Source organism: Pteropus medius, unplaced genomic scaffold, assembly GCF_902729225.1.
Source record: "Pteropus medius unplaced genomic scaffold, Ma_sr-lr_union100, whole genome shotgun sequence".
NCBI lineage: Eukaryota > Metazoa > Chordata > Mammalia > Chiroptera > Pteropodidae > Pteropus > Pteropus medius.
The window spans coordinates 32,317,475-32,331,137 of NW_024351730.1; the positions used below are offsets into that span (position 1 = coordinate 32,317,475).

General features: G+C 34.0%; 1 protein-coding gene across 12 annotated transcripts in view; it reads left to right on the top strand.

Moving 5' to 3' along the window:
* PTPN13 (protein tyrosine phosphatase non-receptor type 13) overlaps positions 1–13,663 on the top strand; it is a 168,479-nt gene that overhangs the window by 25,492 nt on the left and 129,324 nt on the right. For all 12 annotated transcript variants that reach the window (XM_039845781.1, XM_039845783.1, XM_039845790.1 and 9 more), the window contains exon 2: positions 11,725–11,844. In XM_039845781.1, coding sequence (XP_039701715.1) covers positions 11,730–11,844 — 115 coding nt within the window. In that variant the 5' untranslated portion in view covers positions 11,725–11,729. The remainder of the gene's footprint in view (positions 1–11,724; positions 11,845–13,663) is intronic.

A 13,663-nucleotide genomic window follows, 5' to 3' on the forward strand; every position in this document is an offset into this window, starting at 1 on the left:
TATTTCTATATACAGAATGATAGGGGAAATAGATGGCAGAAAAAGTGAGACTTGAAAGAAAATTAATTGGAGAAGAAATTAAGAATGAGTAAACAACAGTTATTGTTGACAAGACTAAGAGAGAGGAATGGAGAAGTCAAAGAAGAGAGACTTTGAGCCTGGTAGTTAGAGGATAGTGGTCCCATTGATCTCTTTGGAATAGTGAGAGTGGCTATTTTAGAGAAAAATATTACTTTTTTATATTTACTGAATGTAATATAAGAGGACAGTATCTATCTAGGCAAAAATGTATAGTACATAGTTAAAATTGAAAATCTAGAATTTGAAACACAGCTATCTTAAAGCTGTAGATAGATTTAGAAATAACCTGCCCTAAAATAATTAGGTAAAGTCTTGGCAGCAGATGAATTCTCCTATAGAGGAGGCTAGATATAGAAAACACTAGTTTTCTGAGAATGGATGGAGATTGTTTTGACTTGAATGACATCAAGTAGAGTTAAAGGAAAAGGTGTGATATAATCAGAAATTAAAGCCATAATTTTGACGAGTGAATTGTAGAGGAGTACATTATTTCAGTTTTTGTAATCTATAATACATTAATATTATATTTGAACAAGTATCCAAAATTTTGTCATTATTTGTCTATAAGCCAGAATTCTTCTATCTTCTCATGTAAAAAGGGCTCTAGTATTTTTACATATTAGTTATTCTTATTTATGAAAGTTGCCTGAGTTAATTAAAATGAAAATTATAGGTATGAAAACTATGCTTTGAGAAACACATCTTTATAGAACAAGGGAGTAGCCCAAACCACATGGTTTAAGGTTAAATTTATTAGTTCTTGCAAGTTGTCATTATTTAAATTATAAGCAATAATCTAATTTGGTTGTCACGATTATGTGAAATAATATGAAAATGGCATAATGCAAATAGTATTCAGTATTTATATATCTTGTGTCACTGCTTAGATATAAAAATTTACACTTTGAGTAGAAATTTTGATTGTCTCCAAATATTAAGTTGAAACTATTGTTGCATTTACTAGAGTATGCCTAGATGTATTGTGCTTTCTCTGTCACTTGTGTAGTTATTTGGGCTTACTGTTCTCATTTTCTATAGTCAAAGTTGATTTTGTTCCACATTAATATAAATGACATCTGCTACTTTACCCAAAATTTACTCAAAACTTCTTAGATTTGGTAGATTTGTAAAAAGAAACAAGAGAAGACATCATTTTCACCTTCAATATTCAACTTCTAGTATTTGCTGAGTAGATAGTGTTTGTTGGCTTCTGCTTACTAATATGTTTAATAGCTGGCTTCTTGCTTATAAGTTAGATCATAACTTCAGAAATATTGCCTGATCTTGAGAATGCTAAATGGTGGAAAATCAGAAAAGTAGTAGGAACCTCTTTAAAAGGCTGTCGTTGTTTGTCTTGCTTATCTTAGTCACTTTACTTTGGAGTGGAGTGAGTTTTGATCAGCCTTTCTAGACCATCTAACCTTATATCCCAAACAAATGATGAAGGGCACCTCAGTTCAAATTGCTTTGTTGATTAAAATATGAAGTATTAGGTTAGGTCTAGAATGACAATTTACCCAGAATGTTTCTGATGTTATGAGATCCCTTTTAATAGTCTGAAAGAATTATCCAGAAAACCCAAGTGAAAGTATAATATTACTTTGTTATAGTTTCTTCAAAATCTATACCATTCGTATTCAATTTCTATTGCTATATAACAAATTTCACAAAGTTAGCAGCTGAAAAAACACATATTTATTATCTTACAGTTTCTGTGGGTCAGGAGTCCAGATACATGTTAACTGGATCCTCTGGTTAGGGTTGTACTAGGCTGAAATCAAGATGTTTGCCAGAGCTGAAATCTCATCTGAGCCTTACTATCTTTTCCTAAGCTCTGGTTGTTGGCAGGATTCAGTTCCTTGCAGCTATAGGTCTGAAATTCCCATTTTCTTGCTAGCTGTCAGCTGGGGTGTGCTTTCAGCTCATCAATGCTACTATCACGTCCTTGCCATGTGATCCCCTCCAGAAGCAGTTCATGACATGGTTGTTTGCTCCTTCAAGGCCAATAGGAGAAATCCCCCTGTTTTTGAGTCTCTTTCCAGTCAGCTCCAACCAAGTCTTCTATGACATAATGTAATCAAGTGAATGACTATCCCTTGATATCCACAGGTTCCCACCCATACTCAAGAGGAGGAGAAAACACAGAGCTGGTATATCAGCAGGCAGAAATCTTGGGGGCCATCTCAGAATTTTGCCTACTACATTCTGTCCTCTGGTCCTCAATTATTCACTCTCCCCCATACATACACACACACAAGCAAAATACTCCCAAAGTTTTCAGCGTCCATATCCCATTACAACATCAACTCAAAGTCCAAAATCTCATCTCAATCAACTAACTTAGGTGTGTGTCATCTATCTGTGAACCTGTAAAGAGACTGTTTCAACATTCCCAACATAAAATGGTAGGACAGGCATGGGATAGCTATTGTAGACATCTGGTTAAAAAGGGGGAAGGTAAGAATTAAAAGTAAAAAGGAGTCACTGGTCCATAACAGTTTTGAAATACTGGTTGGCAAACTCCAGCCAGAGTTTTTAATTAGAAATTATTGGTCATGGCTCTCGACTCTGCCATCTGAGGCTTGATTTTGCCTTCTGAATCATTCTTCCTTTTTCAAGGACAGTGGCACATGTTTGGTGCTGAGTAATTTTACTAGCCTTCTTCCTGCCAGTAGAATTTTGAGAGTCCAACAATAGCATCTTTCCATTTTATATTCTTTCTATTTCCTTTTATTCCAAGTTGGAAGTGTTTATGCTGAAACCGTTTTCTCAAGAACTCTGGATTTTATGTGGATTTCGTAGAGATTCATTGCTTTAGTCCAAAGCTACACCTACAATTTTTTTCAAAATAACACTTTTCCTTTCTTTGCCTCCTGTTGAGATGGCTGAAGGACAACTCTAAAGCTTATCCTAGATCCTTAAAATCTTGAAAGGGTCTTTTGTGTGATTGATTTCTCTGACCTTTTGATCTTTATGAAATTTTAGCAAAAATCATTTTTTCTTTATTGTATTTTTGGCAGCCACTTCAGATTTTTAGCATCTTTTGCTATCTGGAGAGGCTATGAGAAGCAAGAAGAAACCAGGTAGCACCTTTAACATGTCACTTGGAAATCTCCTTAGTTATATATCCACTCTGTCACTTACGAGTTCTGTTTTCCACATAACTGCAGGACACAATGTCACCATGCTTTCTGCGACTACATAACAAAGATCTTCCTTTCTTCACTTTCCAATAATATGTCCCTCACTTCCTTCTGAGCCCTCACCAGCTGCGTTGAGATGAAAGTCCAGATGTTTATTAAAAACCTGTTGAAGTCATGTTAGGCTTTCTCTATTATGCTTCTTAAAAATCATCCAGCTTTTGCTTTTTAATTCCAAAACCACTTCTACATTTTTAGTTATTGTTATAGCAGAATCTCACTTTCAAGTACCAAAATCTGTATGTTTTCTATTGGTTTGAGACAAATGACCACAAATTTAGTGACTTAAATCAACACAAATTTATTATGTCATACTTTATTTTGTTCAAGAGTCTGGGTTCAGATTAGCTGGTTACTCTTTTCAGGATCTCACCAGACTGAAATCAAGGTATCACCTGGGACTGTGATATCTACTGAGGCTCAGAGTTATATGCCTAGGTCACTAGTTGTTGGTACAATTCAGTTCCTTTTGGTCGTAGGACCATTTTCCTTCTGGTTGTTGGCTGGGATACACTGTCAGCTCCTAGAGGTCACCCTCAGATCCTTGCCATGTGTCCCCATGCATAAGCAGTTCACAACATGGAAGGAATCTTGAGGGCAATCTCAGAATTTTGCCTACCACCCTTAATTTTTTTACTACACTATAAAGGACAAATATTAATTTTTTTACTTGGTCTTTTGTGCTTTATACATATTTGTTTTCTTTAGCGACTGCCCACTCTGAGATATTTTAAGTCTGTGTTTCTTGAGGAAGACCAGCAGGTTTCCTACTACAGTGATCCTAACAAAAGTCAATGGGTGTAGAAGAGGGGTCTTATAGAAATATAATACTCAAAACCCAAATTCTACCATTACATTGTTTTCTGTTGGTACTCTCCGTTGATGAGGACAAATACAACAAATGTGAAATTGGGAATTTTATTTTATTTCTAAGTTTAAATGATACAGAGAGATTGAAGAATTCCATAGTTTTTCTTCTGGTTTTTTGAAACTATCCTTTGAAAGCAGAGAGCAGACATATATGATTTCTATTTAGATAAGTAGTTGACATGAGCCAGAGGCCCAGAAAGGCAATTTAGATTTGTGTTTGTTTTAGTTTCTTCTCTCTCACTGGGAAAGTACAATGGAAAAGTTGACAAATATTAAGCATTGCTCCAACTTCAATAAAAATGTTGAGACACATGCTGTTTTCTACCTTGAGGCAATATCCAATTAAAACTTTTCACCTTAAAATCTCAGTTTCTTTGTCTTTCCTAACTATAGTAGGCAATAATATTTTTCTCTACTACCTGATCTTTGCTTACACCTAATGGAAAGAAATATTAATGTATTTATTTTATTAGAGCGGTTAGCTTTTAGTCTTCTAAAGCTCTAATAGTGCTTTTATTATTTTTACTTTGTATACATCCATCTTAATGTTGATCAAAGTTGAAATGTAGAAATAACTTCACATTATTTAAATTATCCTGTAATTGTAGTTATTATTTCAGTTTTAAACACTATAGGAAATTAGTGGTTGATAGAAAAACAAGAATAATAATGAATAATGAATTTTTAAAGAAATGATTATGTTATCAATCCACAAATTCTAACTTTATAAACATAAAAGTTACTTGGCATCTTACTTATGCTTTGACTGTTTGTCTAAGGAGGGCTGACCTCAGAACTTAGCCATGGGTTTTGGTTTCTTTCGTTTTACAGATTTTTGTTTTAAATGGAAGAAGTTAATTTTTCAAAAAAAATTTTTTTAACTTTTTTTTTCTAAATACATTTTTACCTAGAATTGGGGCTTTTTGGAACAGAGCTTCATGGAACAAAGCTTTCCTGGCTGTGGTCAGATTTTGTTTTTATTTTCTCTTTTTAAAAGCTTTATTAAGACATAATTGATGTTAAGTAAACTATATATCTATGCATATTTAAAGTGTACAATTTAATAAGTTTTGACATATATGTGCACTGTGAAACCATTATCACAATCAAGATGATGAACATATCCATCATTCCCCAAGATTTTTTCCTGTTCCTTTGTAATCAGGCTTGCATGCCTCTCCATAGGGCACTGCCATCCTCAGGCAACCAATCTGCTTTCTGTAACTACAAATCAGTTTGCATTTTCTATAATTTTGTACAAATGTAATCATAAGGCATGTACTCTTATCTAGCTTCCTTTACTCAGCATAATTATTTTGAGATCCGTATTTTTGCAACTATCAATATAGTTTATTCCTTTTTATTGCTTAGTAGTCCATGTGGGAGTACACTATAATATGTTTACCCATTCATTTGTTGATAGATATTTTCTTGTTTCCAATTTTTGACTGTGTAGATGAAGCTGGTCTGAACATTTGTGTATAAGTCTTTGTATGGCTAATGCTTGAATTTCTAATGGGAAATTACCTTGAAGTAGAATGGCTAGGTCACATTATAGGCTTATATTTAACTTTTAAAGAAACTCTAATAAAGTTTCCCAAAGAATGCCATTTTACATTCTGGTTCTTCCACATCCTTGTCAACACTTAGTATGGTCAGTCTTTTTTCATTTTAGTCATTCTGATATCTGTGTAGCAGTGTCTCATTATTTTAATTTTCATTTATCTCATGACTAATGATGTTGAACATCTTTTCATGTGCTCATTTGCAATTCATATATCTTCTTTAATGAAGTGTTCAAATCTTTTGCCCATTTTTAAAAAAATAGTTTATTTTCCTAAATTGAGTTTTGGGAGTTCTTTAAATAGTCTAGATACAAGTCTTTTATTACATGATCTGAAAATATTTTTCTTTAATGCATGATTTGTTTTTTCATTCTGTTTATAAAGAAGCCCAATTTATCTTTTCTTTTTTTCTTTTATCAATCACACACTTGGTGTCATACATAGGAAAACTTTGTCTATTCTAGGATCACAATGTTTTTCTCCTAACTTAAAAAAAAATAGCCCTCAAAGATTTTATACAGAAAAGCTTAATTGAAAATTATTTAAAAATGAATATTCTTATTTAATGAAAAATTCTAAACCTAGTTCTTAAGCTGTTAAGGTCAATTTCATTATTTTCTGTTTGTAGGGAAGAAAATTTTAAGTCAATTTCAAGGGACCTTTTGAGTATATAATCTCATTTTCAAACTTTGTTAATTAAACTCTCAAAAATATTTTAAAACTGCACTTTTATAACTTAAACCCTATTTTTTAAAGTACTTAGTAGTCTGACAAAAACCTTCCCAAGTACTTAAATAAATCTTCTGATGTATAAAAATGTGTAAGTATATTAAGATTTAAGTTCTCTTATATGTTCCAGTGGTATTTCATACATTTTAAAATGTATGAAATACATTTTTAATTAATTTATTTATTTTTTAATTAATTAATTAATTTTTTATGGTGACATTGATTAACGAAATCCAATATGTTTCAACTATACACTTTAACAGTAAGGCATATATATATTTCCACTGTATGTTCACCTCCCATAATTAGATTTCTTTCTGTCACCACATATTTAACCCCTTTTTATATACAACCCCCACACACACCTCCAACCCTCTGTTAACCACTAGTCTATAGTCTATGCCCATGAGCCTCTGTTTGTTTGTCCTGTTCTTTGTTGCTTTTAGGTTTATATTCCCCATATAAGTGATACCACGTGATTTTCAACTTTTTCTGTCTGGCTTATTTCGCTTAGCATGATTATCTCATCCATGTTGTTGCAAATAGCAGTATTTCATCTCTTCTTATGGCTGAGTAATATTCCATTGTATATATGTGCCCCAGCTTCTTTAGCCAATCATCTATCGTAGGGCACTTCGGTTGCTTCCGTGTCCTGGCCACTGTGAATAATGCTGCTATGAATATCGGTGTGCAAATATCTTTTCGGATATGGGTTTTCAAGTCTTTGGGGTAAATTCCCAGTAGAGGGATTGCTGGATCATATGGTGGATCAATTCTTAGTTTTTTGAGGAACCTCCATACTGTTTTCCATAGTGGCTGTACCAATTTGCAGTCCCACCAGCAGTGTATGAGGGTTCCTTTTTCTCTGCATCCTCCCCAACATTTGTTATTATTTGTCCTACAACCCATTTTCTTAATTAACATTATTTAAATTGGAATCACAAGGCTAATCTGTTATTCTGACCTCTTAAACATTATAAACAACTAAAATACCAAATATATAGATTTTTTAAATTAAAAAAAATACTAATGTATGGGTTTGCATCTCTTAAACTTTTATAAATTTAATTGAGAATCTTCTTGGATAAAAAGATGCCTTCTCACCTCACTCTGGTTTCTTACCGAGTAACAAAGTCCTTAGCCAGGATGCTGAGTGGATCTTTGCCCCAAACTAGTGGTGACACAGAAGTTCTATTTTATAGTTGCTTTGTTCTTAAAACAGGATACTCTTATGGTCCTTTTTTTTTTTTTTTTTTTTGAATCCAATTTAAACATTCCTAATTTATTAGTCCACACTTAGACAGGCTGTTATATCACTTGATCGGAATCAGTTAATCTGTTTACGATTTCATTCTGTACAAATCACTTATCTGTTTCCTATCTGTGAGTGCTACAAATCCTGAAAGATTAAAACAACATCTGATGGAATTCTTTTGTGGCTTTAACTAACTGTGAGCATAGATTTAAGATCATAACATTAATACCTATGTTGACCAAAGACATAATAATGGTTCTGGTAATATAATATGATTATTTTTTCTTATTTGGAAGTATTTCTAAAAACTGTCTAGTTATCCTATAGCCCACAACTTTCAAGGAAACAAACTTAAATAATATGGTTATGTTTATTGTAAAGCAGGACCATTTTGATAGTAAAATAGTGCCAGTCATATATCTGTACCCCAGGTTATCTAGTTATTTCTGCCTAAAGAAATAAAGGAAACAATTGAAGTAATAGGCTTAAGAATTGTTTTTCTCATTTATTGGTTGACTTAAAGCTTTTTTTTGGTCACTTCCTTATTTTTATTTGTTCTGTATTCCTCTTCCACTTCTGAATTTTTCTCATTCCCTTGTCTTCTTTTCTTCAGAGCTAATGGTCTGGAGAGCTGTATTAAAGGTGAATAGAAATAACTAAGAGAGATGATAGTGACAGGCAAGTGCCAAAGATAGTGATAGCAGACAATTTATAAACTATAATTTTGTTGTTCTTTCTTTGATTTCTAGAAAGCTGCTTTAACATTACATTAAGTCTTGAGATTAGGTGATTACAGAGGTGAGGCAATTTTTAAAAATCTTAAAACATCTTTTCTAGCAAAGCTATAAATTAAAAATAACAAACCTATTCTGTTAGATTACATTGTTTTACAAAAACGAATGTTCCTTTTATATTTCAAAGTTCTAACAAGTTCCAACCAAAGATGCATAGAAATTTATCGAATAGACAAAAAATAATTTTTTAATGAAAATTAACAGGGTTAATAAAATATAATTCAGACGTGCTTGAATCAAGTGACAAAGGTATAGTCAACTTTGAAGATAGAAAAGTCAAGTAATGAAAAAATTGTTTTGCTGAAAAGTTACTTTTTAAATTTTCACACACACACATATAGATATATATATATGGATATGGAATGAGAGGGAGAGTGAGAAGAGGGAGGTGACCCTTTCTCTTTTGTGAGTTCTTCAGAGTCCTTCACTAGAACCAAAATACCTGTGACACTTCAAAAACATTTTCCTCCTACTAGCCAATACCTAATTCTTCTTTCTTTTCTTCTTTCCCCACCCCCTTTCAATTAATTCTCCTTCTGGTGGTGCTGTGAACCTCCAGTAGTATTTTTTTTTAATTGCTTTATTGAAATATAATTCACATACCATAAAATTCACCCTTTTAGAATGTACAGTGGTTTTCAATATAAGCACAGAGTTGTAGAACCATTACCACAATCAATATACATTTTGGGATCTTTTTATCATCTGATAGGATTTCATTAGCTCCGGGCCGATCCTCTGCATCATCTTGCTTCTTGTCCCCTGCTCCCCGCTCCACACACATACTGATGAGAGTAGCTAGCTCCCAATTCAGCATATTGCCTCACTCTGACTCTCTGTGTGCCCTCTCCTCCCCACTGTCTGCTGCCTAAAGTATCAGGCACCAGTCTATGGTGTCTCCCCAACTCTGGAGAACACACATCAAGCACTACAAAGGGTCTCACTGAATCCTCTTTCACTGGCTTGAAGAAAAACAATGACATTTTTTCCACACCCTTCCCATTTTCAGGAAGCGAGAAAATCAGCAAAACTCTCTTCAGCACAATTCTCTTTATGCAATTTTCTCTCTACTCTTTATACCCTGTGTGTTGGCTTTAGAGCTAGCTATCTAACCGGTTTTCAGACAGGGAAATTTGCAACAGGATAGTCTTTCTCACAAGTCATGTTGGTATGGGATTGCTAATAGTATCTTGATGCCTCTGTTTAAACTTCCAATTTAATATAGCATTTTATTTGCAAGATAATAACTCGGATATCACTTAAACAGGAATGAAACTTCTGTTTTCCCCTTTAATGAATTTAATTTAATTCCTTTTCTTTTTTTATCATATAATAAAGTACATGAAAAACCTACAGAGTTTTGGTAGTGGGAGAAGGGATCTGAATAAATAATCACACTTCTTATACATGCTAAATAAAAACTCTTTTGGCTCTTCAAAACAATATCTTATATCTTCCCTTTTAAGTACTACATTGTGCATTTAAGTAGACACCCATCAAGGGAAACTCTGTGCATAAAATACTATAATAAACATTTGAAAAGGAAAGTAACAAGATAAGGTTAGCCTCATTTGTAGCTGGAGCTGATTTTTTTTCAGTCTGAGTTAAATTATCATAAATGTAAGTTAAAAGAAAGTATTAGCTTTTCTTTTGACAAACATTTTTACAGGTTAATTTTAAAATTTAATGAAAGATAAGTACAGAAGATAAGTATTTAACATTTTTCATTCTCTCTAGCTTCTTTTCCAAACCTATCTGCTTCTGCCTACCATGAGGTATACAGTATATATTATGCTCAAATTGGTTTGGTCTGGATAGAAATCTTAGCAATCATTGTAAAGAGCAATTTTCTTTTCAAGATGTATCAATTCAGGAAAATCTATTTAAAAGGTTTTGACTAGCTGCATTTCTCTCTTCCAAAATAAAAATAAGGTTATTGAGCCCCATAGAAAAACCTTAAATTTTATCAGTATATCATCTACTTAATTGAATGCCATTGAAGAAATTGACCCTACAAAAATTTTACCACAATGGAAACTTTTTAAATTTTTATTAATTCGACTTCTGTAGAGTCTTAGATTACAAAACATGTTTATAGGCATAACCTCTTTCTATGTCATAATCACTTCCAAATGCCATTATTATTATTCCTTTGTCACAAATTGGAAACTGAAGTTTAGAGGTAAAATGACTTTCCCAGGGGCAAACGGAAAGCTTGCAGTATCGGGGAGGAAGAAACTTTCCTTTATTCTTCAAGGTTCTTTTGGCTAAGTCTAATAATTAAATCTACATGAGACAGATTAACAAGGTAACATAACCAAATTTAATTACATATGTACCCATGAGAACCCCACATACATGAAAGGTCCAGAAACAGAAAGTTAAAATGAAGTATATATGGCATTCTGAGCTAAGGATGAGGTAAGGCACCTGGGGGCTTCAGAGGGGAGGAATGACATTTGAAGGACAATAAGAAGAGCAGATGTTCAGTAATTAGATGTTTACCCTTTCCTCTAGATAAGTCAAAAAAGTTATCTCTAGAAATTAATTCTTACTGTGAACTAGGCCTCACATTTAAATTCTTTAAGGGAGAGGTAAAATTTCTCATGAGCCCGCATAGCATCTCAATTGCCATCAGCTCAGAATAATTCACATGCCAAAGTGGCACATCTTGGGAAGGCCTGTTCTGAACCCTTTCAGCAGTGAAACTGGGTCTAGAAATAGTTATAGTAATATTGGAGATACACATGTCAATCAGTGAATAGATGTATTCCATCTTATTCCTGACTTCCTCCACTATGGCTGTAGGGTCCCCTCTCTACACTGCCTACTCTTTTAACCTGGATGGATAGATGGATACTAAAAGTAATCTAAAAGGCCTTCAGTTCGGTCTGGTTGCTTTGGTTTAATCATATGCACTTCGGCTTCCTGGAACCCTGAGGTGTCTCTGTCTTTTTCCATGAAGTAGTCAGCACTACTATTCTCCAGTTCTGTCTCTGAGGTTGACTCTGTTGTGCTAGGGCAAGTGGTTGTTTTGAGGGTCCCCCCGCCCCCCCCACCACAATTCCTTTACCTTCTGTGAGTTTAAGTGTAGGTTATATTTAGATTGAAGGCCATATTGAGAAATTAGGTAGACAAGGACCTCATAGTCTTTCATCACTTTCACTTTCATTACTGCAAGTACAGTGAAGTTGTTGATGTGTAGACCATCTTTTACCTTTGTTTCCTAGGTAACATGCATGTGTCACTAGCTGAGGCCCTGCAGGTTCGGGGAGGACCACTGCAAGAGGAAGAAATATGGGCCGTATTAAATCAAAGTGCTGAAAGTCTCCAAGAATTATTCAGGAAAGGTAAGGCTTTCTTTTTTCCTTTTTTCTTTCTTTCTTTTTTTTTTTTTTTTTTAATTTTGAGTCTTGGGTAGGAAAATAGATAAAGGGGCAGAGTATATAGGAATACTTTCTCTTATCTCTCTTAGGTCTAAAAAAGCTCAGATCTTGTCTACCTTTATTTGAACATTTATGTGCCTGATATTGTGCTAGGAACTGAAAATATGATGATCAAAACCAAAAATATTCCCTGTCTGTAGGGAACTTATAGTCCAGTGTGGGGAAAAAAGCTATTAATAAAATATTTATATAAATAAATGTAAAAAACACAACCATGATAAGGGCTACAGAGGAGGGGATTCAGTGACTCTATGAGAACGCGTAATAGGAAGATTTGACATGATCATAGGGGAAAAAAAGAATGCCTCTCTGCATAAGTGCCCCCTAAGCTAATACCTGAAAGAAGAGAAGTTAAGAGAGAGGGAAAAAAACATTCTTGGAAGAGAGAATAGTATGTGCATCCCTATGACTCTAAATTAGGATAATGTATACTGAATAGCTAGTTTGCTTCCCTGTGGAGGTAGTGGCATTTTGGAGCTGGAAAAGTTAGTCACTCTTTGGTTTACCAAAAACATTTGATGCCATGCTACAAAACTCCACCTGGAAGATGGTATTTGCCATTAATACCACATGACCAACATCTATTTAGAACAGTAGGTAAAGAAATCAAACTTCATCTAAAGGAAGAATCAGTCTTTATAACTGATTTGAATGAATTAATCAGGCACAATAAACATAACAGAAACATGAGATTTTGAGGATAGTAATAGTTCTCAAAGTGTGGTTCCTGGATGAGCAAGCATCAGCATCACCTAAAAACTTATTAGAAATGCAGATATTTAACCCCACAGTAGACCTAACTGAATGAGAAACTCAGGGATTAGATCCCAGCAATTTGCATTTTAACAAGTTTTTAAGGATGTTCTGATGCACGTTAAAGTATGAGAACCATGATAGGATTGAATTGTCCAAGACCAGGAGCCATGGGAACCTTTGGAAGGCGTAGGAGTGACCCCTGATTGAGTACAGGAAAGTCTGGAGTACAGGGGAAGGATGTTGGGGGACAGATGGTAAGCTTTGTTGTTGTTGTTGTTGCTGTTGTTGCTATTATTTTTCAATCCAGAGACTGGAACATAAACTAAACAATGTTAGATACCACCTAATTCTGCTATAACTTAGATGCTTGAAGATCTTTGATTAGAATTAAGATAAATCTAAAGAAAGTTACTTTCATCGAATGCCACTTACCTGGAATCTAGCTATTTTAATGGACCTTGTTGCTTTGTTTGCTTTTAGTTTTTCAGAAAATTTGAAAGTATATGCACTCTAGAGTATAGAGCAGGTAGCCATGCTCCAGCAATGTTTTCAAAGGAAGGATATTGGTGATATTACTCAATTAATTAACAATAGTCAATTAATATTTAAGAAACACCTTCTACTTACAAGGTATTGTATGGAAGAACCCCATAAGAGAAGGTGTCAGTGTTGCCCTTGAGGGATTCATTTCAGATCGGATCCATGTGAAAAGTTTACTACTTCAAAACAGTGTGCCAGATAAGTGACAGAGACAGTAAGTACTACAGATGTTTCTTCAGAGGAGGGAGGGGTAATACCTCTTTTTATTATACTAATGGCAGGATCACTGCCCTGGCCATGACTCATAGAATATAAAGCATCTTGCATACTGGGAATACCTGAGGGTTTTCTTTCTTTCAAATTTCATAATTTTAATAGAGATTAAATGTCTGTCTGTAAAGTACTTGTCATTGAAATGTAATTATTG